The following is a 25,197-nucleotide window of genomic DNA, read 5'->3' on the forward strand; positions in this document are numbered from 1 at the left end:
TTTAACTCTCCAATGATATCTAGCATTCAAATCACAGGATTAATTGGTCTGGGTCGTCTAGAAAACGAGTGCGTCAGGTAAAGCTTGCAGCAGGGAAGTGCGTTGTGTTACGCTGCTTGGTGTTGAAGTGGCTGATGATATGAACTCTCCTCTGGGGTGTGTGTGCATCTTGGCATGACACGTTGCTCTGCTATCTTTGCCGAGTGGGATTTTCTTTGAAGTAAAAACGTGCAGGCCTAACTATCTGCTGGCTGCCGACCCGACCAAGGAACCAACAGTATATATATTGTTGCACTGAATGCCTTGACCTTATGACCTTATGAGCTGTGACGTCAGCAGCCAGTTGAGTTCAACAGATGGGTATCATCATTTAAACATAATGTCACAATGTCAGTCAAAAATAAAGAAGGCAACAGTGTTTATCATTGAGTACGTTTACATGCGCATGAATAATTTGATATGAAACTGGTTATGGCGGCAGGCAGATTATGCAATAGTCATGTAAACACCTTACTCTGTTTATCTTAATCGTCGTAAGGTCAATCAAAGTAAGCGTACGCCGATTACAACACCTGGTTTTCTTGCAATATTTCAAATTATTCAGACATGTAAGCACCTTAATCGGTGTTCCAGCAGTGCACAGTATTTGATCTGCGGATGTGCTGGCACCAGCCGAGCAAGCCTCCCTCTTTAGCGTGAGTGAAGTGAGTTCGGAACAACTGAATGTATGCATCTTAAAAGTAGTTTTCACATTCAAAATATTATGTCCGAACTCAGAATCAAATATGCTTCCCAAAAATAAAATGATCACTGTGGTAGAAGGTTTATTTTGATTGCCGATTTTCTGCATTTATCAGAGTGCCATCAGGTAGCCTGATTTCAGATGTCTTTGTAAACCGGATTATTAGGGAAATCGTTCTTCTTGCAAAGTATGTAAATGTTTCAATCAAATTATTATATTAATCTGACTGTCCACAATAATCGCATTATTGTGTGCATGTAACCATACTCATTTATGAGTTGAATGAACTGGATTCAGAAAAGAAATCTGTGCTACCAGCATGGTGATTGGTTTCCTTATATTGACCTGTATGCAGAAGACAAAATACCTGAGACCATGACAAACTTCTAATGATGCCCAGTGCTGTGATTGTATTTGTGCTTGGCTTGACAGTGCATGGTCCAAAATTGTTTGGCCTATGGTTATGTTTTGTACAATCTAGGGCTAGGAAGTAGGCATTATGATGAAATGTGTGTCTGTGTTTGTCTCTGTCTGTGTTTCCGTCTGTGTCCGTGTCTCTGCATCCAGCTCCAGGAGGCAAGACAGATAGAGAAGGAGCGTCTGAGACAGCAGCATCTGCAGCAGTCACCAAACAGCCAACAGGAGCCTCCTTCATCCCCCCACCAGCACCAAGGCCCCCCCGCCTCGCCCCGCCAAGTGCTCCCTGCTTCACCCCACCAACAGGCCCCCGCCTCCCCCCACTTTGAGTCCCCTGCCTCCCCCGACCAGAAACCTCCTGCCTCCCCCCAACAGAGCCAGGAGCAGCACACCGCCCCACCTCAGCCCTCTGCCTCCCCTAAACAGGAGCAGCACACCGCCCCACCTCAGCCCTCTGCCTCCCCTAAACAGGAGCAGCACACTGCCCCACCTCAGCCCTCTGCCTCCCCTAAACAGGAGCAGCACACCGCCCCACCTCAGCCCTCTGCCTCCCCTAAACAGGAGCAGCACACCGCCCCACCTCAGCCCTCTGCCTCCCCTAAACAGGAGCAGCACACCGCCTCACCCCCACCTCAGGAGGAGACCACCCAGGTGCCTGATCAGAACGCCCACGAGGACCCGGATCCAGAAAACGGCTCTGTGTTCTGCAGTGCTGAAAATGAGCAGACTGAGGCGGACCAGGCTACTGCAGCTGCTGCACAGGGTAAGTCTCTCTCGCTCTCGCTCTTTCTCTCTTACTCATTCACTCACACACACACTCACTCACTCACTCTCACTCATAGTCAAAGTCCTCTTCTGTATGTCTCTCTGGAAGTCATTGTTCCATATTTCACTGAGTCACTGCATTTGATTAGGCAAGCAGTGTCTGTAAAATCCATGTGTGTGAATTAGTATTCCTATTCTCTGCTGAGAGAGAGAGGTCTGCCATGTTAATAGAGCTCTTAAATGGAGGGAAGGAGGTAATAAAACTTCCATCAGAAGTCAAGGGCTACGTCCCAAATGGCACCCTATTCCCTTTATAGTGCACTACTTTTGACCAGAGCCATATGGGCCCTAGTCAGAAGTAGTGCACTAAATTAAGAATAGGCAATGTATAAATATACACTGAGTCTACAAAACATGCCCTTTCCATGACATAGACTGACCAGGTGAATCCAGGTGAAAGCTATAATCCCTTATTGATGCCACTTCAATCAGTGTAGATGAAGGGGAGGAGACGGGGTAAAGAAGGATTTTTAAGCCTTGAGACAATTGAAACATGGATTTTGTATGTGTGCCATTCAGAGGGTGAATGGGCAAGACGAAAGATTTAAGTGCCTTTGAACGGGGTATGGTAGTAGGTGCCAGGCGCACCGGTTTGTGTCAACTCCAACGCTACTGGGTTTTTCACGCTCATCAGTTTCCCGTGTGTATCAAGAATGGTCCACCACCCAAAGGACATCCAGCCAACTTGGCACAACTGTGGGAAGCATTGGCGTCAACATGGGTGTTATGATGAGTTTCTCGGATATCAAGTAATCAAGGATGTAAGAATATACTTAGACACTTTGTAGAAAGTTAATGCAAATGTTTTATTAGTCGGTACCGGGTTCGATACAACAAGGACAGAGCTTTGCCTCTTGCTATTTCGAACTGACTCAAACAAAGATCCACTCTCCCTTATACACCCTCGGTTACCATTTCCTTAACATACATCTGGTAAACCTCCATAGGCACTCCCTTTCTTTGATGTTATTACCCTTTACCCATAGTCAGTATATCCTGTCCATCAATCATGCTATCGTAAACATCAGTAATCTCCTTTGACATAAGGAATGCAGACTTTGTGTCACCCAACCACTTATCTACTAACTCTAACCTGGTCCACATGATACTATGACATGACATCATTACAATAGACCAGCATCCCTGTGGAACGCTTTCGGCACCTTGTAGAGTCCATGCCCTGACAAATTGAGGTTGTTCTGAGGGCAAAAGGGGGGGTGCAACTCGATATTAGGAATGTGTTCATAATGTATTGTACACTCAGTGTGTATGTATGTGTATTTGTGTGTGTGTATATATATATATATATACAGTGGGGAAAAAAAGTATTTAGTCAGCCACCAATTGTGCAAGTTCTCCCACCTACAGTTTTTTACAATCACTTTGGCACTAATTTCAGAACCTTGACGTCATTTTTCAAAACTCTAGACACAAAACTCACAACCAATTATCAAAATGCACATTTTTCAAAACTCTAACACTTTTTTCAATTGCTTGGATACAATACACATAAAACTAAGATCATTTGTTCATTTAACAAAAATCACCTGTTCAATATGACACAACTTAACATCAAAGTACTACTATTTCAAAAGGCAATTCACACATTACATTTCAGATGAGTGTCTATTCATTTCATTACAATTATCCAACTATCAATTGATACAACTGCTCAAAATGATAAGTAACTGTTGCATTACTCTTAATGCATAGTTGTATGGAAACAGACAAACAATATTCCATGTTTAGATCATGAAAGTTTCAAGATAACGAGATTCATTGTCACCAATTAGCGTGGAGCATGAACCAATTAGACTACATTATCTATGGATGTAATATTTCATCATCATTCTTTATCAGACACCGTTTCTATGGTCCCATGTACCATCTTTTCAGACTATTTACAGTATTGACAGTACTGCACTGTATGGATGAAGGCCCTTGTAATTGCTTGTCCAATTCTGCCAACTTGTTACTGATGATTGAGTTCACATTATGGAACGAGTATATAAAGAATTGATTGGGATCCACTTGCAACAACATAGCGATACGTACTGTAACATGGAGCCGGCAGGTGATCCAGGTCACAATAGAGGTCATGCAGTGGTGGGAGGAAGACGAGGAAGACGTGTTGGTCAAAGGAATGGCAGGGGACAAGCACCCCTTCTGAGAGGTGGTCGTGGGCCTCGTTTGAGAGGTGTGGGGGAACGTGGTAGAGGACAAGGCCACGGACCAAGACAGCGGCAGCAACAGCAAAGAGTGTCCAATGAAATCCGAGCAAGCATGGTTTCAGGCCCATGCACAATTTACCAACCTGTATTTACCCCCATACTCTCCTTTCCTTAACCCGATTGAGGAATTTTTCTCCACATGGAGATGGAAGGTTTATGATAGGCGCCCTCATGAACAAGTCACTTTTCTCCAGGCCATGGATGACACATGCAATGACATCACGGCAGACCAGTGTCAGGCCTGGATTCGCCATGCCCGAAGGTTTTTTCCAAGATGTTTGGCTAATGAAAACATCCATTGTGATGTAGATGAGAACCTGTGGCCAAATCCACAAGACAGAGTTGATGAAAATGTAGAAGTACAGTAATCACTCCTATGTTTTGCTTTTTACAGGACAAGCAAGCAAGTTGAGGAACACTGCATTTGATGTTTTACAGTACTGTATCGTTTTTCATCAACATATTTCAGATTTTGTTCAATGATTCCACTGTGTCTGTAGTATTCTCTCTACTACAGCAGTACTTTTACAGGGATGTATTTACATGTAGTACCATAATGAAACATGTCACCTATTTTGTACTACAATATTTAATGATTGTACGAACAATGACACAGTGAAACTATCGGTTGCTTGTGTGTGGGTGATCTAAATTAACGTTTCATTGGTATTTCACAATACATTTGTTTTTTGAACCAATGATTGTGCAAGTGCAAGATTTCTTTAAAGATATTAATGCATAATGCAATGTTTTGAACATTGGACAACCTGTGTTACAAGTGATGACCGTTTTGAGTTTTGTGTCTAGAGTTTTGAAAAATGACATCAAGGTTCTGAAATTAGTGCCAAAGTGATTGTAAAAAAACTGTAAAAAGATGAGAGAGAGGCCTGTAATTTTCATCATAGGTACACGTCAACTATGACAGACAAAATGAGATTTTTCTTTCCTGAGAATCACATTGTAGGATTTTTAATGAATTTATTTGCAAATTATGGTGGAAAATAAGTATTATACAGTGGGGAAAAAAAGTATTTAGTCAGCCACCAATTGTGCAAGTTCTCCCACTTAAAAATATGAGAGAGGCCTGTAATTTTCATCATAGGTACACGTAAACTATGACAGACAAATTGAGATTTTTTTTTCCAGAAAATCACATTGTAGGATTTTTTATGAATTTATTTGCAAATTATGGTGGAAAATAAGTATTTGGTCACCTAAAAACAAGCAAGATTTCTGGCTCTCACAGACCTGTAACTTCTTCTTTAAGAGGCTCCTCTGTCCTCCACTCGTTACCTGTATTAATGGCACCTGTTTGAACTTGTTATCAGTATAAAAGACACCTGTCCACAACCTCAAACAGTCACACTCCAAACTCCACTATGGCCAAGACCAAAGAGCTGTCAAAGGACACCAGAAACAAAATTGTAGACCTGCACCAGGCTGGGAAGACTGAATCTGCAATAGGTAAGCAGCTTGGTTTGAAGAAATCAACTGTGGGAGCAATTATTAGGAAATGGAAGACATACAAGACCACTGATAATCTCCCTCGATCTGGGGCTCCACGCAAGATCTCACCCCGTGGGGTCAAAATGATCACAAGAACGGTGAGTAAAAATCCCAGAACCACACGGGGGACCTAGTGAATGACCTGCAGAGAGCTGGGACCAAAGTAACAAAGCCTACCATCAGTAACACACTACGCCACCAGGGACTCAAATCCTGCAGTGCGGACATGTCCCCCTGCTTAAGCCAGTACATGTCCAGGCCCGTCTGAAGTTTGCTAGAGTGCATTTGGATGATCCAGAAGAGGATTGGGAGAATGTCATATGGTCAGATTAAACCAAAATATAACTTTTTTGGTAAACACTCAACTCGTCGTGTTTGGAGGACAATGAATGCTGAGTTGCATCCAAAGAACACCATACCTACTGTGAAGCATGGGGGTGGAAACATCATGCTTTGGGGCTGTTTTTCTGCAAAGGGACCAGGACGACTGATCCGTGTAAAGGAAAGAATGAATGGGGCCATGTATCGTGAGATTTTGAGTGAAAACCTCCTTCCATCAGCAAGGACATTGAAGATTAAACGTGGCTGGGTCTTTCAGCATGACAATGATCCCAAACACACCGCCGGCAACGAAGGAGTGGCTTCGTAAGAAGCATTTCAAGGTGCTGCAGTGGCCTAGCCAGTCTCCAGATCTCAACCCCATAGAAAATCTTTGGAGGGAGTTGAAAGTCCATGTTGCCCAGCGACAGCCCCAAAACATCACTGCTCTAGAGGAGATCTGCATGGAGGAATGGGCCAAAATACCAGCAACAGTGTGTGAAAACCTTGTGAAGACTTACAGAAAACGTTTGACCTGTGTCATTGCCAACAAAGGGTATATAACAAAGTATTGAGAAACTTTTGTTATTGACCAAATACTTATTTTCCACCATAATTTGCAAATAAATTCATTAAAAATCCTACAATATAATTTTCTGGATTTTTTTTCTCATTTTGTCTGTCATAGTTGACGTGTTCCTATGATGAAAATTACAGGCCTCTCTTATCTTTTTAAGTGGGAGAACTTGCACAATTGGTGGCTGACTAAATACTTTTTTCCCCCACTGTATACCCTTTGTTGGCAATGACACAGGTCAAACGTTTTCTGTAAGTCTTCACAAGGTTTTCACACACTGTTGCTGGTATTTTGGCCCATTCCTCCATGCAGATCTCCTCTAGAGCAGTGATGTTTTGGGGCTGTCGCTGGGCAACACAGACTTTCAACTCCCTCCAAAGATTTTCTATGGGGTTGAGATCTGGAGACTGGCTAGGCCACTCCAGGAACTTGAAATGCTTGCTACGAAGCCACTCCTTCGTTGCCCGGGCGGTGTGTTTGGGATCATTGTCATGCTGAAAGACCCAGCCACGTTTCATCTTCAATGCCCTTGCTGATGGAAGGAGGTTTTCACTCAAAATCTCACGATACATGGCCCCATTCATTCTTTCCTTTACACGGATCAGTCGTCCTGGTCCCTTTGCAGATAAACAGCCCCAAAGCATGATGTTTCCACCCCCATGCTTCACAGTAGGTATGGTGTTCTTTGGATGCAACTCAGCATTCTTTGTCCTCCAAACACGACGAAGTTGGGTTTTTACCAAAAGTTATATTTTGGTTTCATCTGACCATATGACATTCTCCCAATCCTCTTCTGGATCATCCAAATGCACTCTAGCAAACATCAGACGGGCCTGGACATGTACTGGCTTAAGCAGGGGGACACGTCTGGCACTCCAGGATTTGAGTCCCTGGCGGCGTAGTGTGTTACTGATGGTAGGCTTTGTTACTTTGGTCCCAGCTCTCTGCAGGTCATTCACTAGGTCCCCCCGTGTGGTTCTGGGATTTTTGCTCACCGTTCTTGTGATCACTTTGACCCCACGGGGTGAGATCTTGCGTGGAGCCCCAGATCGAGGGAGATTATCAGTGGTCTTGTATGTCTTCCATTTCCTAATAATTGCTCCCACAGTTGATTTCTTCAAACCAAGCTGCTTACCTATTGCAGATTCAGTCTTCCCAGCCTGGTGCAGGTCTACAATTTTGTTTCTGGTGTCCTTTGACAGCTCTTTGGTCTTGGCCATAGTGGAGTTTGGAGTGTGACTGTTTGAGGTTGTGGACAGGTGTCTTTTTACTGATAACAAGTTCAAACAGGTGCCATTAATACAGGTAACGAGTGGAGGACAGAGGAGCCTCTTAAAGAAGAAGTTACAGGTCTGTGAGAGCCAGAAATCTTGCTTGTTTGTAGGTGACCAAATACTTATTTTCCACCATAATTTGCAAATAAATTCATTAAAAATCCTACAATGTGATTTTCTGGATTTTTTTTCTTCAATTTGTCTGTCATAGTTGATGTGTTCCTATGATGAAAATTACAGGCCTCTCTTATCTTTTTAAGTGGGAGAACTTGCACAATTGGTGGCTGACTAAATACTTTTTTCCCCCACTGTATATATATATATATATATATATATATAGTACCAGTCAAAAGTTTGGACACACCTACTCATTCCAGGGTTTTTCTATTTTTCCTATTATCTACATTGTAGAATAATAGTGAAGACATAAAAACTATGAAATTAACACATATGGAATCATTTGAGATTTTTCAAAGTAGCCACCCTTTGCCTTGATGACAGCTTTGCACACTCTTGGCATTCTCTCAACCAGCTTCATGAGGAATGCTTTTCCAGCGGTCTTGAAGGAGTTCCCACATATGCTGAGCACTTGTTGGCTGCTTTTCCTTCACTCTGCGGTCCAACTCATCCCAGACCATCTCAATTGGGTTGAGGTCAGGTGATTGTGGAGGTCAGGTTATCGGATGCAGCAATCCAGCACTCTCCTTCTTGGTCAAATAGCCCTTACACAGCCTGGAGGTGTGTTTTGGGTCATTGTCCTGTTGAAAAACAAATGATATTCCCACTAAGCGCAAACCAGATGGGATGGTGTATCGCTGCAGAATGCTGTGGTAGCCATGCTGGTTAAGTGTGCCTTGAATTCTAAATAAATCACCACTGACAGTGTCACCAGCAAAGCACCCCCACACCATCACACCTCCTCCTCCATGCTTCACGGTGGGAACCACACATGCAGAGATCATCCGTTCACCTACTCTGCGTCTCACAAAGACACGGCGGTTGGAACCAAAAATCTCACATTTGGACTCCTCAGACCAAAGGACAGATTTCCACCGGTCTAATGTCCATTGCTCGTGTTTCTTTGGCCCAAGCAAGTCTCTTCTTATTATTGGTGTCCTTTAGTAGTGGTTTCTTTGTAGCAATTCGACCATGAAGGCCTGATTCACGCTGTCTCTTCTGAATAGTTGATTTGTCTGTTACTTGAACTCTGTGAAGCGTTTAGGCTGCAATCTGAGGTGTAGTTAACTCTAATGGTAACTCTGGGTCTTCCTTTCCTGTGTGTGGTCCTCATGAGAGCCAGTTTCATAATAGCGTTGATGGTTTTTACGACTGCACTTGAAGAAACTTTCAAAGTTCTTGTAATGTTCCGTATTGACTGACCTTCATGTCTTAAAGTAATGATGGACTGTCGTATTTATTTGCTTATTTGAGCTGTTCTTGCCATAATATGGACTTGGTCTTTTACCAAATAGGGCTATCTTCTGTATACCACCCCTACCTTGTCACAACACAACTGATTGGCTCAAACGCATTAAGAAGGAAATAAATTCCACAAATGAAATTTTAAGTAGGCACACCTGTTAATTGAAATGCATTCCAGGTGACTACCTCATGAATCTGGTTGAGAGAATGCCAAGAGTGTGCAAATTTGTCATCAAGGCAAAGGATGGCTACTTTGAAGAATCTCATATTTACAATATATTTTGATTTGTTTAACACTTATTTTGTTACTACATGATTCCATATGTGTTATTTCATAGTTTTGATGTCTTCACTATTATTCTACAATGTAGAATATAGTAAAAATAAAGAAAAACCCTGGAATGAGTAGGTGTGTCCAAACTTTTGACTGTATGTGTGTGTATGTATGTATATAAACTCAGCAAAAAAAGAAACAGCCTTTTTCAGGATCCTGTCTTTCTAAGATAATTTGTAAAAATCCAAATAACTTCACAGATCTTCATTGTTTCCCATGCTTGTTCAATGAACCATAAACAATTAATGAACATGCACCTGTGGAACGGTCGTTAAGACACTAACAGCTTACAGACGGTAGGCAATTAAGGTCACAGTTTTGAAAACTTAGGACACTAAAGAGGCCTTTCATCTGCCTCTGAGAAACACCAAAAGAAAGATGCCCAGGGTCCCAGCTCATCTGCGTGAACGTGCCTTAGGCATGCTGCAAGGAGGCATGAGGACTGCAGATGTGGCCAGGGCAATAAATTGCAATGTCCGTACTGTGAGACGCCTAAGACAGAGCTACAGGGAGACAGGACGGACAGCTGATTGTCCTCGCAGTGGCAGACCACGTGTAACAACACCTGCACAGGATCGGTACATCCGAACATCACACCTGCGGGACAGGTACAGGATGGCAACAACAACTGCCCGAGTTACACCAGGAACGCACAATCCCTCCATCAGTGCTCAGACTGTCCGCAATAGGCTGAGAGAGGCTGGACTGAGGGCTTGTAGGCCAATGGGCACAAACCCACCGTCACTGGACCAGACAGGACTGGCAAAAAGTGCTCTTCACTGACCAATTGCCGTTTTCTCTCACTAGGGGTGATGGTCGGATTCGCGTTTGTCGTCGAAGGAATGTGCGTTACACCGAGGCCTGTACTCTGGAGCGGGATCGAGGTGGAGGGTCTGTCATGGTCTGGGGTGGTGTGTCACAGCATCATCGGACTGAGCTTGTTGTCATTGCAGGCAATCTCAACGCTGTGCGTTACAGGGAAGACATCCTCCTCCCTCATGTGGTACCCTTCCTGCAGGCTCATCCTGACATGATCCTCCAGCATGACAATGCCACCAGCCATACTGCTCTTTCTGTGCGTGACCTCCTGCAAGACAGGAATGTCAGTGTTCTGCCATGGCCAGCGAAGAGCCCGGATCTTGAGCACGTCTGGGACCTGTTGGATCGGAGGGTGAGGGCTAGGGCCATTCCCCCCAGAAATGTCCGGGAACTTGCAGGTGCCTTGGTGGAAGAGTGGGGTAACATCTCACAGCAAGAACTGGCAAATCTGGTGCAGTCCATGAAGAGGAGATGGACTGCAGTACTTAAGGAAGCTGGTGGCCACACCAGATACTGACTGTTACTTTTGATTTTGACCCCCCCTTTGTTCAGGGACACATTATTCAATTTATGTTAGTCACATGTCTGTGGAACTTGTTCAGTTTATGTCTCAGTTGTTGAATCTTGTTATGATCATACAAATATTTACACATGTTAAGTTTGCTGAAAATAAACGCAGTTGACAGTGAGAGGACGTTTCTTTTTTTGCTGAGTTTATGTTTATGACCAACTCAGTGGCCTTGTGGTTAGAGTGGCCACCCTGAGATTGCAAGGTTGGGTGTTCAATCCTCGGCCGAGTCATAACAAAGACTGTAAAAATGGGACCCCGATGTATCTCTTTCTTGGCACTCAACATTAAGGAGATGGATTGGGGGTAAGGCCGTGCGATAGACTAGCGTTCTGTCCGTTGATGTACATCAAGCCGCCTCACGCTACAGAAACAGGAGACAAGCCAAGGCTACTACTAATGTCTGAATATGGCGTCCATTCTAGACTCCTTGGCCTGACCAGAGGCAGTTAAACTCTACAAGGCAGAGGTCCTTTATTGGGATTCATAATGAAATGGTCCTCCGAGACCTTTGCAGTTTAATATGTTTTGTACACATAGTGGAGGGATACATTAAATGGAAGGTTTCACAAAGGAGTTATGTGCATTGGTTAATTTCATAGCAGCTCCCTCTGTGTAATTCTGACTTCAATGTCACCATAGGAAAGCATGGTAAATTGTATTTATGTATGCACATAGTATGAAAATGTATGCACTCACTAACTGTAAGTCGCTCTGGATAAGAGCGTCTGCTAAATGACTAAAATGTATTTAAATCTCTCTAGGTTTGTTCCAGCAAGATGCTGAAGGGGTTGTAGAGGAAGAACCAGTCAACTATGAGGAGCAAGCTCAAGAGATGGTCCAGACCATGCTGCAGGAAGTTGTCAATACAGTTATTGGAGGTAACACACCATTTTCTTACCTTTTATACTCCTATATAGTATGTCTTGTCTTGTCTGTAGAACATTGGACTCACTGTAGTGCCTTGAAGGTTGTTCACATTGCACTAGAATGAAATAGAAATGATCTTATGTTCTAATTCATTTTTAGCCCCACTGTTATGTTTTCTGAGACGATCCTATACTCTGTTTTAGCTGATGTCCCTGTGTGTGTGTAGAATGTAGGGAGAGTGTGTGCAGCGCTACAGAGTGTGCAGATGATACGCCAGTCCCGGTGGTGGTGGAGGAGGAGGAGGAGGGGCTGGGCAGCGACACAGAGAACGTCCATGCCAACGGTATCCCTGGCACGCCCATATCTACTGGCTTCACCCCCTCACTGACGGACGACAGGCTCTCTGTCTCGTCCAACGACACTCAGGTGCCCACCCACACTGCTCCCCTACATAGACAGCTTCCCAAATGGCACCTTCTTCCCTATATAGGCTATGGCCATTGCCCTATGGGCCCTGGTCAAAAGTAGTGCACTAAATATATAATAAGGATTCAGATACTGTCTATCGAGTATTAACAGATTAGTTGATAAATCGAAGTATTTGAGTGGCATCTGATTTGGAGTATTCATGTACATATGTGTATAAGAAAACATCTGATATGGCGTGCTAATATAAGATAAGTGTGTGCATTTCCTTTTCTAGGAATCTGGAGCTACGAGTGGTTCCTCCCCTCTTGCTAAGTTCTCCCATATCCTCCAGAAGGACGCCTTCTTAGTGTTTCGCTCCCTCTGCAAACTCTCTATGAAGCCACTGTCTGATGGACCCCCTGATCCTAAGTAAATTATCCTTGATACTCTGTCACACTTAGTTACTGTACGAATAGTGGCCATAGGAATTGACTGTGTGATTGAACCTCTTGGTAACCCTTTTCTTAAAGGGCGTGGGTATAATGCTTTATAAGTTGTTATAAGCATGTATTGAACCTTTATTATGGCTAAGGCTTATAATATGTTAAGTCTGTGCATAACATTGTCAACTGTCTCACTGTCTGTTAGTCCAGATCAATATAAGATGATTGTATGACATTATAAAGATGTAATATATGCTCATGACAAGTCTTAAAATGCATAATAAGGCATTTGGATGCGTCAAGTAAACTTTGTCTCTGTAGATCTCACGAGCTGCGCTCCAAGGTGCTGTCCCTCCAACTGCTGCTGTCCATCCTGCAGAACGCGGGGCCCATCTTCAAGACCAACGAGATGTTCATCAACGCCATCAAGCAGTACCTGTGTGTGGCGCTGTCCAAGAACGGAGTCTCCTCGGTCCCCGAGGTCTTCGAGCTCTCGCTCTCCATCTTCCTCACCCTCCTGTCCCACTTCAAGACCCACCTCAAGATGCAAATCGAGGTACTGTAACTGTTTGGCTCTCTTCATTTTGAATGAATAATAACACAACAAGATTTAGTTTCATTAGTGCGTTTTGTTTGAATGCCTTTGTAAATACTGTGTAATAAACTCTTTATTATTTATACAGGATTTGGTGGAGTTTTATCACTGAGTGTAAGGAGTTTTTTAAAAACTTTTCCCTCAGGTGTTTTTCAAGGAGATCTTCCTCTACATCCTGGAGACGTCCACCAGCTCCTATGATCATAAATGGATGGTGATCCAGAGTCTCACCAGGATCTGTGCAGGTTAGTGTCTGTCTACTGTGCAGGTTAGTGTCTGTGTACTGTGCAGGTTAGTGTCTGTCTACTGTGCAGGTTAGTGTCTGTCTACTGTGCAGGTTAGTGTCTGTGTACTGTGCAGGTTAGTGTCTGTCTACTGTGCAGGTTAGTGTCTGTCTACTGTGCAGGTTAGTGTCTGTCTACTGTGCAGGTTAGTGTCTGTGTACTGTGCAGGTTAGTGTCTGTCTACTGTGCAGGTTAGTGTCTGTCTACTGTGCAGGTTAGTGTCTGTCTACTGTGCAGGTTAGTGTCTGTCTACTGTGCAGGTTAGTGTCTGTCTACTGTGCAGGTTAGTGTCTGTCTACTGTGCAGGTTAGTGTCTGTCTACTGTGCAGGTTAGTGTCTGTCTACTGTGCAGGTTAGTGTCTGTCTACTGTGCAGGTTAGTGTCTGTGTACTGTGCAGGTTAGTGTCTGTCTACTGTGCAGGTTAGTGTCTGTCTACTGTGCAGGTTAGTGTCTGTCTACTGTGCAGGTTAGTGTCTGTCTACTGTGCAGGTTAGTGTCTGTCTACTGTGCAGGTTAGTGTCTGTCTACTGTGCAGGTTAGTGTCTGTCTACTGTGCAGGTTAGTGTCTGTCTACTGAACTTCTCACTACATAGGATTTGTCTATCTGTAAAACCCTGATGAAGGCTAAGGGTTGAAACACGTTGGTCTTACAAATAAAAAAATGTTTTTATCAAGTTGCATTGTCCTCCAAAAGTTGCTGAATCACCTCTTCACCTCAGTTTGCTTCTCTGTTCATGTACCTTGGTTGGATAGCGAGGTAACGGAAGTATTCCTTTCTCTTTGGTGTTCTGTCTCCTCCAGGTATGATACCACCTCACACTACTGAGGCTTTGACAGACAGACACTCACCTCTGTCTTCTCTCTCCTCACAGACGCCCAGAGTGTGGTGGATATCTATGTCAACTACGACTGTGACCTGAATGCTGCTAATATATTTGAGAGGCTGGTCAATTACCTATCTAAGATAGCACAGGGCAGAGTGGGGCATGAGCTTGGCACCACACCTGCTCAGGTAAAAGATGCTTCCAATGGACATTCATCTTCCATACATCTCCTTTCCTGTTGTGTGACCATTTAAATGTGTTTATTTGTTGTAGGAGCTGAGTTTGAGGAAAAAGGGTCTGGAGTGTCTAGTGTCCCTCCTCAAGTGTATGGTGGAATGGAGCAATGATCAGTATGTGAACCCCAACTCTCAGACCAGTCTAGGTAAAATCCCACTTACATACTACCTACTGTTGAATAAGAGCCACTACGTTTCCCCTGAGAACAAGTCACCCTCATTCATAACCAGAACCACTGCAGTAGACTTGGGACTTCTTTCATTACACACAAACCCACTGAGACGCGACGGCCTTGCTTCCACCCATATCTCTAACTACACATCTGAGATCTCTCTTCAGCTCACACTCAATTATATTTGTGTTTATCATGACATGTTCCATCACTGATCTGGATCTGCTTTCCTCTCTTTCTTTGTTGTTCTAAGGGAGAGCAGGTAAATCATCAAATGTATTCCTAGACTTAGAAACCCATGGTTTCAGTTAGTTAGAGCCTGAGGTTGATCTTGACTATCAGTTTTAGCAGAAATCCCCCTGCGTTAGAGTTAGGCTGTAGCTACCCTTCAGTTTGTTGTGTGGTCCTGTGTTTGTTAACCTGCTGTGAACACTAGTGGTGTTCAGGCTTACAGCAGGAGACCTAGTAGGGAGCCCCTGAGACCTCTGACAGTGTTTTATAAAGGGAAGGGTAATTATTGATATTATGGGATGTCCCTACGTGCCACCCCTCGCCTCTGTAGGTCAGGAAAAGCCAGTAGAGCAGGAGCCCAGTGAGAGCACCAAGCCCCCAGAGAGTATCAACCGCTACGGCAGCCTCAACTCCCTGGACTCCACCACCTCCTCAGGCATCGGCTCCTACAGCACCCTCATATCAGGAACTGACAACGCAGAGCAGTTCGAGGTCCTCAAGCAGCAGAAAGAGATCATCGAGCAAGGCATCGACCTGTAAGTGTGTGGGAGACTGGAAGTAATTTCACAGGGTCTGATCTATAAATCACCTTGCATCCTTAATAACTAATCATTATGATTTGTAGATCAGTCAATCTGCTCAGCCGATGATAAGTGACGAGCAGAATTTATACTCTCAAACGTGCCTGTGTCATACAGATGTGAAATTTCCCCCCCTCTCTCTTCCTGTGCAGGTTCAACAAGAAGCCAAAGAGGGGCATCCAGTATCTACAGGAGCAAGGCATGCTGGGTACCACGCCGGAGGACCTAGCTCAGTTTCTGCATCAGGAGGAGAGGCTAGATTCTGTAAGGACCTGCTGAAACTACATAACATGCAATGGGATTCACTGCCTGGTATCCTTGAGGGAGCAGTTTACCAGACACGGATTAAGCCTTAAGATATTTTTCTGTGTTAAATATTAAACTTTTGTTGTTCTCACTTTTGTTGTCCACAAATATATTGAATATACACTGTATTTTCATTGTTTGTGTATATTGAAGTGCCTCTGTATGGACTTTGCTTTTCAGACTCAGGTGGGTGAGTTCATCGGGGATAACGAGCGCATTAATAAAGAGGTGATGTACGCCTACGTAGACCAGATGGATTTCCAAGGCAAGGACTTTGTCTCGGCTCTGCGTCTGTTCCTGGAGGGCTTCCGTCTGCCTGGAGAGGCCCAGAAGATCGATCGACTCATGGAGAAATTTGCGGCCAGATATTTAGAATGTAACCAAGGGTGAGTCTCTCTCTGGTTTCCATGTCAGTAGACAGACTCCACGGTATGGGTTAATGGATGATGTTGGTAGTTATGTTATTGCATATTAGATGTTATGACATTGGGCTTTTTCTAATCCTTCAGGCAAACTGAGTTTGCTAGTGCAGATACGGCCTACGTCCTGGCTTATTCAATCATTATGCTGACAACAGACCTTCACAGTCCACAAGTAAGTCACTCAGACACGGCTTATTTACCTTTTTATGAGTGCTTATTGATTAAGAGAGGTCATTTTTCTGTGACCTAAATTCTTTGGGACTTTTTCCCCCCCCTCCCAGGTGAAGAATAAAATGACTAAAGAGCAATACATCAAGATGAACCGAGGAATCAACGACAGCAAAGATTTACCTGAGGAGTACCTGTCAGCCATTTACGATGAAATCGCAGGGAAGAAAATAGCCATGAATGAAACAAAGAAAATCACCCTCAAATCCAGCAAACAAAGCAAGTCAAGAATGAAACAAGCACACTATATGGACTAAAAGCTAGTCTGTCCTCTGAGGCACAGTGATGGCATCAACATATTGTCTTGTGTGGTTAGGTGTTGACACTGTGTACAGTAGGTGTGTGTTTGTGTGTGAGAGCATGCTCACTAAGTGTCTGTCTGTTTTGTCCCAAGGTGTGGCCAATGAGAAGCAAAGGCGTCTGCTGTATAATGTAGAGATGGAGCAGATGGCTAAGACAGCCAAGGCCCTGATGGAGGCTGTCAGCCATGTCCAGGCTCCCTTCACCAGCGCCACCCACCTAGACCACGTCAGACCCATGTTCAAGGTAACCCACCTAGACCACGTCAGACCCATGTTCAAGGTAACCCACCTAGACCACATCAGACCCATGTTCAAGGTAACACACCTAGACCACGTCAGACCCATGTTCAAGGTAACCCACCTAGACCACATCAGACCCATGTTCAAGGTAACCCACCTAGACCACATCAGACCCATGTTCAAGGTAACCCACCTAGACCACATCAGACCCATGTTCAAGGTTACCCACCTAGACCACGTCAGACCCATGTTCAAGGTAACACACCTAGACCACGTCAGACCCATGTTCAAGGTAACACACCTAGACCACGTCAGACCCATGTTCAAGGTAACCAACCTAGACCACATCAGACCCATGTTCAAGGTAACACACCTAGACCACGTCAGACCCATGTTCAAGGTGACCCACCTAGACCACATCAGACCCATGTTCAAGGTAACACACCTAGACCACGTCAGACCCATGTTCAAGGTGACCCACCTAGACCACGTCAGACCCATGTTCAAGGTGACCCACCTAGACCACATCAGACCCATGTTCAAGGTAACCCACCTAGACCACGTTAGACCCATGTTCAAGGTATACCCACCTAGACCACGTCAGACCCATGTTCAAGGTAACCCACCTAGACCACATCCGACCCATGTTCAAGGTAACACACCTAGACCACGTCAGACCCATGTTCAAGGTGACCCACCTAGACCACATCAGACCCATGTTCAAGGTAACCCACCTAGACCACGTCAGACCCATGTTCAAGGTATCCCACCTAGACCACATCAGACCCATGTTCAAGGTAACACACCTAGACCACGTCAGACCCATGTTCAAGGTGACCCACCTAGACCACATCAGACCCATGTTCAAGGTAACCCACCTAGACCACGTTAGACCCATGTTCAAGGTGACCCACCTAGACCACATCAGACCCATGTTCAAGGTAACCCACCTACACCACGTCAGACCCATAGAATTAGAATAATACTTAAAAAATATATAATTACAAAAAATACCACTCCTTTTATTTTTATGGTAAAACCTATGTTCAAGGTAAGTCACCTAGACTACGTCAGACGAATATAATTAGAATGCAACTCATTATATTCTACGGTCAGACCCATGTTAAAGGTAACCCGCCTAGACCACGTCAGACCCATATAATTAGAATAAATGACCGTTAGGATAAGATTTCGAATGAAACTCATTCTATTTATATGGTCAGACCATTGTCCAGACCAAGGTACGACAATCCCACCACTGTTACGTCACCATTACTCACAGTAGTAATGCATTCCCTTCAGTATCAGATGGGATTGTAGTTGATGCTGGAACCAAATGCAGAATACCAATTCTAAGATGGTATTACACATAACTAAATTTGAGTGTAAAAATGTGTAATCTTTTTATATTTCTTGCACCAACATCCTTGGTCTGGAAATCCAAATAAATCCTTATTTTTGTACTGACCTTGTGTGTGTTTTCCCCAGTTGGCATGGACCCCGTTCTTAGCAGCGTTCAGTGTGGGTCTTCAGGACTGTGATGACACTGAGGTGGCCTCTCTGTGTTTGGAGGGGATCCGCTGTGCCATCAGGATAGCCTGCATCTTCACCATCCAACTGGAACGTGATGCATACGTGCAGGCCCTGGCACGCTTTACCCTGCTCACAGCCAGCTCTGGTATCTCTGAGATGAAACAAAAGAACATTGACACCATTAAGACCCTCATCACCGTCGCCCACACTGACGGAAACTACCTGGGCAACTCCTGGCATGAGGTTAGCACCTCTTACATATTATCGTCTTACATAGTACAGTCAGTGTATTTCAATATTTTTGACCAACCAGGACGTTATTATGAAAGAGAATGTCCTCAATGACTTAGGTCTGCATTGTTCTGTCTCCCTGTAAATGTTTTTACTAACCAGTATCTTAAAAGAGATAACTTGACTCAATAGCTAAATAAAGGATGGTTAGTATAGTAACCCTCCATTAAAATCCCATCTGAAAGGTTCTCCTCTGTTTTCTCCTGGCCTCCACAGATCTTGAAGTGTATCAGTCAGTTGGAGCTGGCCCAGCTGATCGGGACGGGGGTGAAGGCCCGCTACATCTCAGGGACGGTCCCGGCCAAAGGGGGCCTCCTGGCCAGCCTGAGAGAGCAGGCCTCAGACAGCTCAGAGTACCTGGGACTGGGTCAGTCCTCTCTCCTTTCCATTGATAGTCTGCATTCCAAATGGCACCCTTTTCCCTATTCCACCCTAACCCCATAGGACTTTGGTCAATATAGGGAATACTAGGGTGCTTTTTGGGATGCACCCAGGCTGTTGGAATAGATACCCTTTAGGCTATTGTTACAATGGCTAGTTTTGTTGGACATGTATCTCAATGTTTCTCAATGTTTATCTTAGTGGTAATGTCATATCATGGTTCATGGTTTGATATTTTCTTAACATATAATGTAGTGTTATGTGTCATTGTTTGGCTAACGGGTTTGCTTGAAACCTATTTCTCATTACACGTTGTTTGTCTTGCAGCTGGAGGTAATGTGGACCGTAAACAGATAGCTAGTATTCAGGAGTCCATTGGAGAGACAAGCTCCCAGAGTGTAGTGGTTGCTGTTGACAGGTAGGCTGATAGAATGGGCCTTCTGATGGAATTCATTCAATATGTTGTTTCCTCTCTCCAGTTTTATTAGTCAATAAACCTTTATTTTGTATAATGTCTCCCCTCCCCATAAGACCATAAAAGCACTCACTATTGCAGATGGAATAAATGTCATATTTTTATGTTTTTTCAGAATATTTACTGGATCTACCAGACTGGATGGCAATGCAATAGGTTGGTATCAGTTACATTTGATCATAACTGTACATGAACATTGTTTTATTCTTTTTCTGTACCCTTGAGCAAGGCACTTAACCCCAATTGCTCCAGGGGTGCTGGACAATGGTGACCCTGGCCATGACCCCACACCCTGTGGGGAGATGGGATATGCAAGAAACATATTTGCTTTACACACTTGTGTGTAACAGGACAAATATAAGCACCCTCCAAATTATCTAGTGAAACTGAATGTAATGCCTGAATATGAATAATAACAGATTTAAATGAATTTGTTCACTCTATGCAGTTGATTTTGTCCGGTGGTTGTGTGCTGTATCAATGGACGAGCTAGCCTCACCAACACACCCACGCATGTTTAGCCTTCAGAAGATTGTGGAGATCTCCTACTACAACATGGGCCGCATCAGGCTTCAGTGGTCCAGAATTTGGGAAGTCATCGGGGACCATTTTAACAAGGTACTGGTTTATTTATTATTTTTGTGATAAAAACATTTGTTTGGGGGGAAAAAATCCATAATTGGCAAGAATGTATAGTGCTGTTCACCTGCTGTTTTTGTGTTGATGTTTAAGTATATGTTGAGAGATTGTGTTTGTATCTGTACAGGTTGGATGTAACTCCAATGAGGATGTGGCTATATTTTCTGTGGATTCCCTGAGGCAGCTGTCTATGAAATTCTTAGAAAAAGGAGAGCTCGCCAACTTCCGATTCCAGAAGGATTTCTTGAGGCCTTTCGAACATATAATGAAAAAGAACAGGTCAGCTTTGTTTTATTTTATAACCTGCACTGAATAATGCATGAAATGAAATCCCAATGCTGGTAAGAAATGCCGCCATTGCATCCTTTGTTGCCTAAAACGATTCAAACCTTGAAACGATTCAGCTATTCAAACCTTGAAATGATTCAGTGAATCAAACCTTGAAAACAATTCAAACCTCAAAATGATTAAATGATTCAAACCTGGGAAATGATTCAACGATTCAAACCTGGAAAATGATTCAAACCTTGAAAGGATACAATGATTCAATAATTATTCAAACTGTAATGCCCACAGGTCTCCTACCATTCGAGACATGGTGGTGAGGTGTATAGCTCAGATGGTAAACTCCCAGGCTGGGAACATCCGGTCGGGGTGGAAGAACATCTTCTCAGTGTTCCACCTGGCTGCCTCGGACCAGGACGAGAGCATCGTGGAGCTGGCCTTCCAGACCACCGGCTACATCGTCAGTAAGTGTTGGGTTATCTGACTAACACTAGATAGTCCTTGGTCAATGACATGACTTACCGCTGTAAACATGAAGAATAATAGAGGATGGTAGTACAAAGAGAAACTAAAAAACAGAAACCTCGAACACTTATTTATTACATTGTCCTTTTTATAGATATATTTTTAAGTATATTTTGTCATTTCTTTTAAATTGTGTTCTCAGCGAATGTATTTGAGAAGCACTTCCCGGCCACCATTGATTCCTTCCAGGATGCTGTGAAGTGTCTGTCTGAGTTTGCCTGTAACGCCTCCTTCCCAGACACCAGTATGGAGTCCATCCGCCTCATACGCCACTGTGCCAAATATGTGTCTGAGAGGCCACAGGTGAGCACTATATAGCAAAGGAGTTGAAGTAGCCTATTCAGAGATAATACTAGGATGTAACCTCCCGAGTGGCGCAGTGGTCTAAGGCACTGCATCGCAGTGCTAGCTGTGCCACTAGAGATCCTGGTTCGAATCCAGGCTCTGTCGTAGACGGCCGTGACCGGGAGACCCATGGGGCGGCGCACAATTGGCCCAGCGTCGTCCAGGGTAGGGGAGGGAATGGCCGGCAGGGATGTTGGTAGAGCATGGTGTTTGCAACGCCAGGGTTGTGGGTTCGATTCCCGCGGGGGGCCAGTATGAAAAATAAATATGAATATGTATGTACTCACTAACTGTAAGTCGCTCTGGATAAGAGCGTCTGCTAAATGACTAAAATGTAAAATGTAAATGTGAAATACTAGGGCAGAAGTTCTAAATAATGTATTAAACTCTCTGCATGGCCATAAGACTGTCTAACCCATGTGTAAAACCCTCGCCTCCCTCTCTTGCCAGGCCTTCAAGGACTACACCAGTGATGACATGAACGTAGCCCCGGAGGACCGGGTGTGGGTGAGGGGGTGGTTTCCCATCCTGTTTGAGCTGTCCTGCATCATCAACAGGTGTAAACTGGACATCAGGACCAGGTAAAGCCCCTCTCATCCTACCTGGGACAAACTTGTAGGGAAGTTCTTCCTAGCCACTGTGCTTCTACTTCTGCAATGCTCTTTGGGCTTTAGGGCGGTATGTGTAAAGCACTTTGTGTCAAGTGCTGATGTAAAAAGGCTTTCTGAAATACATTTTATTAAATACCAGTGTCCCTAGTCCGTGTTTGGCCATTTACTGATTGAGTTCCACTAGTGGTGTGATCATTATATAAAATAACTTAGAAAATGTATTTTTTGAGTGTGAACCCTCTACTAATAAATAATTCCTGTTTCCTTGCCATTGCTCTAGGGGCTTGACTGTGATGTTTGAGATTATGAAGACCTACGGTCACACCTATGAGAAACACTGGTGGCAGGATCTGTTCAGGATCATCTTTAGGATCTTTGACAACATGAAACTGCCAGAGCAGCAAACTGAGGTAAGAAGCTCAAGTTGATAGGAACTTTGTGTCATTGCCAGAAAATACATAGCATGTTGAGCCCTATGGGTCCTGGTCAAAAGTAGTGCACTACATAGGGAATAAGGTGCCAACTGCTGTACACTAATGAGCTTCATTTTCCTCTTTAAACCCAGAAAGCTGAATGGATGACCACCACCTGTAACCATGCACTTTACGCCATCTGTGATGTCTTCACTCAGTACTTTGAGTTTCTCAGTGATATTCTCCTGGACCATATCCTGTCTCAACTGTACTGGTGTGTACAACAAGGTGAGAGGAGAGAGCTGGTTGTCCGTGTCTCATCTAAAACACCTCAGAGTTTTAGACCTCTCTCTCTTCCCTCTCTCTCTATGACCTCCTCTGTCTCTCCTCAGACAACGAGCAGCTGGCGCGCTCAGGTACCAACTGTCTGGAAAACGTGGTCATTCTGAACGGGGAGAAGTTCAACCCAGAGACATGGGACAAAACCTGCAACTGTATGCTGGACATCTTCAAAACAACCATCCCTCATGTGTGAGACCCTTTTGCTATCAGAGGAAGTGTTTTACTACAATAGGGATTTCATATTGAATGTTTTTATGTTCTATGAACTTGAACCATCTACAGTTGATAACAACAGTAGATTGACTCTGTTCTGTATTGGGCATCCTCTCCTTAGGTTGTTGACGTGGAGACCAGCAGGGACAGAGGGGGAGCTGATGCAACAGTACGACCCCTCAAACCTGGTAGGTTTACTGCTCATCTGTGTTCGCCATTCCCCTTTTACCATCTATTTGGTTTATGTTTGAGACTTTAAACTGACCTCCCAGTACACTACTTCTTAACACTCTCATAGAAATGGGATCATCATGCTGAGTTGTGATTATGTATGATAAGGTATGTCGAATCTACATACAAGTCCCTCTCTGGTGTTGTCAGGACTCCATATCCCAGAAGTCAGTGGACATTCAGAGTCGTACAGAGGACCAGCAGTCAGAGTGCAGTGTGGACAGGATCTCCCCGGAGAACCAAAGGCAGAGAACGTACAGCGGCTCCTCAGGCACATATGAGGACGGACCCAGAGCTAGGACCCCAGCCAGTGAGTTTGTTTGGAGGTTTACGGGGCAAGTCCATAATCCCTGGCTCCTAGACAGCACTCCCCGGATTTTGTCTCGCCAATGCCTTTGTCTCTCCCCCTGCCCCTGTCTCTCTTCCTGCCCCTGTCTCTCTCCCTGTCTCTGTCTCTCTCCCTGTGTCTGTCCCTGTCTCTCTCCCTGTGTCTGTCCCTGTCTCTCTCCCTGTGTCTGTCCCTGTCTCTCTCCCTGTGTCTGTCCCTGTCTCTCTCCCTGTCTCTGTCCATGTCTCTCTCCCTGTCTCTGTCCATGTCCCTGTCTCTCTCCCTGTCTCTGTCCATGTCCCTGTCTCTCTCCCTGTCTCTCTCCCTGTGTCTGTCCCTGTCTCTCTCCCTGTCTCTCTCCCTGTCTCTGTCCATGTCTCTCTCCCTGTCTCTGTCTCTCTCCCTGTCTCTGTCCCTGTCTCTCTCCCTGTCTCTCTCCCTGTCTCTCTCCCTGTCTCTCTCCCTGTCTCTCTCCCTGTCTCTGTCCCTGTCCCTGTCTCTCTCCCTGTCTCTGTCCCTGTCTCTCTCCCTGTCTCTGTCCCTGTCTCTGTCTCTGTCCCTGTCTCTGTCCCTGTCTCTCTCCCTGTCTCTGTCCCTGTCCCTGTCTCTCTCCCTGTGTCTGTCCCTGTCTCTCTCCCTGTCTCTGTCTCTGTCCCTGTCCCTGTCCCTGTCCCAGTCTCTCTCTGTCTCTTCTCCCACCTCCTATTCCTCTTTCCCTCTCCCTGTTTCTCCCCCCGTCCCTCACACTGCCTGTCCTGTGTCTGTCAATGTGTTGCAGAGGTGCAGGAGCAGAGGTTATTCTCAGTACTGCTCATTAAGTGTGTTGTGCAGTTGGAGCTGATCCAGACCATAGACAACATGGTATTCTACCCCGCCAGCAGCAGGAAGGAGGATGCAGAGAACCTGGCTGCTGCACAGGTAACCATGGAGTTTGTACTGAAGTCAGCCTGTTTCAATAACTGAAGGGAAAGCCAGTAAGGGAAAAATGTATCTTATGACAAATAATATTTTGAGAGGGGCTGTCAATGTTATTACAACTAAAAAAAGGTTGTGAATCCTTGGTCCACGTCGGTCCCTGGATGGGAGACCAGATGCTGCTGGAAGGGGTGTTGGAGGGCCAGTAGGAGGCACTCTTTCCTCTGGTCAAAAATAAATAAATATCCCAATGCCCCAGGGTAGTGATTGGGGACATTACCCAGTGTAGGGTGACATCTTTCGGGTGGGACGTTAAACGGGTGTCCTGACTCTCTGTGGTCACTAAAGATCCATGGCACTTATCGTAAGAGTAGGGGTGTTAACCCCGGTGTCCTGGCTAAATTCCCAATCTGGCCCTCATACCATCATGGCCACCTAATCATCCCCAGCTTCCAAATGGATCATTCATCCCCGCCTCCTCTCCCCTGTAACT

The 25,197-nt window shown here is 44.6% G+C and overlaps 1 protein-coding gene across 1 annotated transcript in view; it reads left to right on the plus strand.

Moving 5' to 3' along the window:
* Positions 1-25,197, plus strand: part of LOC121535182 (brefeldin A-inhibited guanine nucleotide-exchange protein 1-like) — a 39,113-nt gene that overhangs the window by 10,968 nt on the left and 2,948 nt on the right. Inside the window, exons 6-34 of the mRNA XM_045206291.1 lie at positions 1,310-1,922; positions 11,798-11,914; positions 12,130-12,329; positions 12,607-12,740; positions 13,076-13,310; positions 13,495-13,594; positions 14,507-14,646; positions 14,732-14,840; positions 15,430-15,634; positions 15,832-15,943; positions 16,166-16,371; positions 16,495-16,579; positions 16,689-16,854; positions 17,030-17,181; positions 18,666-18,953; positions 19,218-19,368; positions 19,710-19,800; positions 19,973-20,013; positions 20,306-20,475; positions 20,624-20,775; positions 21,073-21,245; positions 21,449-21,609; positions 22,102-22,232; positions 22,543-22,672; positions 22,828-22,963; positions 23,068-23,206; positions 23,352-23,418; positions 23,612-23,771; positions 24,568-24,707. Of these exons, the coding sequence (XP_045062226.1) occupies positions 1,310-1,922; positions 11,798-11,914; positions 12,130-12,329; positions 12,607-12,740; positions 13,076-13,310; positions 13,495-13,594; positions 14,507-14,646; positions 14,732-14,840; positions 15,430-15,634; positions 15,832-15,943; positions 16,166-16,371; positions 16,495-16,579; positions 16,689-16,854; positions 17,030-17,181; positions 18,666-18,953; positions 19,218-19,368; positions 19,710-19,800; positions 19,973-20,013; positions 20,306-20,475; positions 20,624-20,775; positions 21,073-21,245; positions 21,449-21,609; positions 22,102-22,232; positions 22,543-22,672; positions 22,828-22,963; positions 23,068-23,206; positions 23,352-23,418; positions 23,612-23,771; positions 24,568-24,707 (4,704 nt within the window). The remainder of the gene's footprint in view (positions 1-1,309; positions 1,923-11,797; positions 11,915-12,129; positions 12,330-12,606; positions 12,741-13,075; positions 13,311-13,494; positions 13,595-14,506; positions 14,647-14,731; positions 14,841-15,429; positions 15,635-15,831; positions 15,944-16,165; positions 16,372-16,494; positions 16,580-16,688; positions 16,855-17,029; positions 17,182-18,665; positions 18,954-19,217; positions 19,369-19,709; positions 19,801-19,972; positions 20,014-20,305; positions 20,476-20,623; positions 20,776-21,072; positions 21,246-21,448; positions 21,610-22,101; positions 22,233-22,542; positions 22,673-22,827; positions 22,964-23,067; positions 23,207-23,351; positions 23,419-23,611; positions 23,772-24,567; positions 24,708-25,197) is intronic.

Source organism: Coregonus clupeaformis, chromosome 21 (genome assembly GCF_020615455.1).
Source record: "Coregonus clupeaformis isolate EN_2021a chromosome 21, ASM2061545v1, whole genome shotgun sequence".
Lineage (NCBI taxonomy): Eukaryota > Metazoa > Chordata > Actinopteri > Salmoniformes > Salmonidae > Coregonus > Coregonus clupeaformis.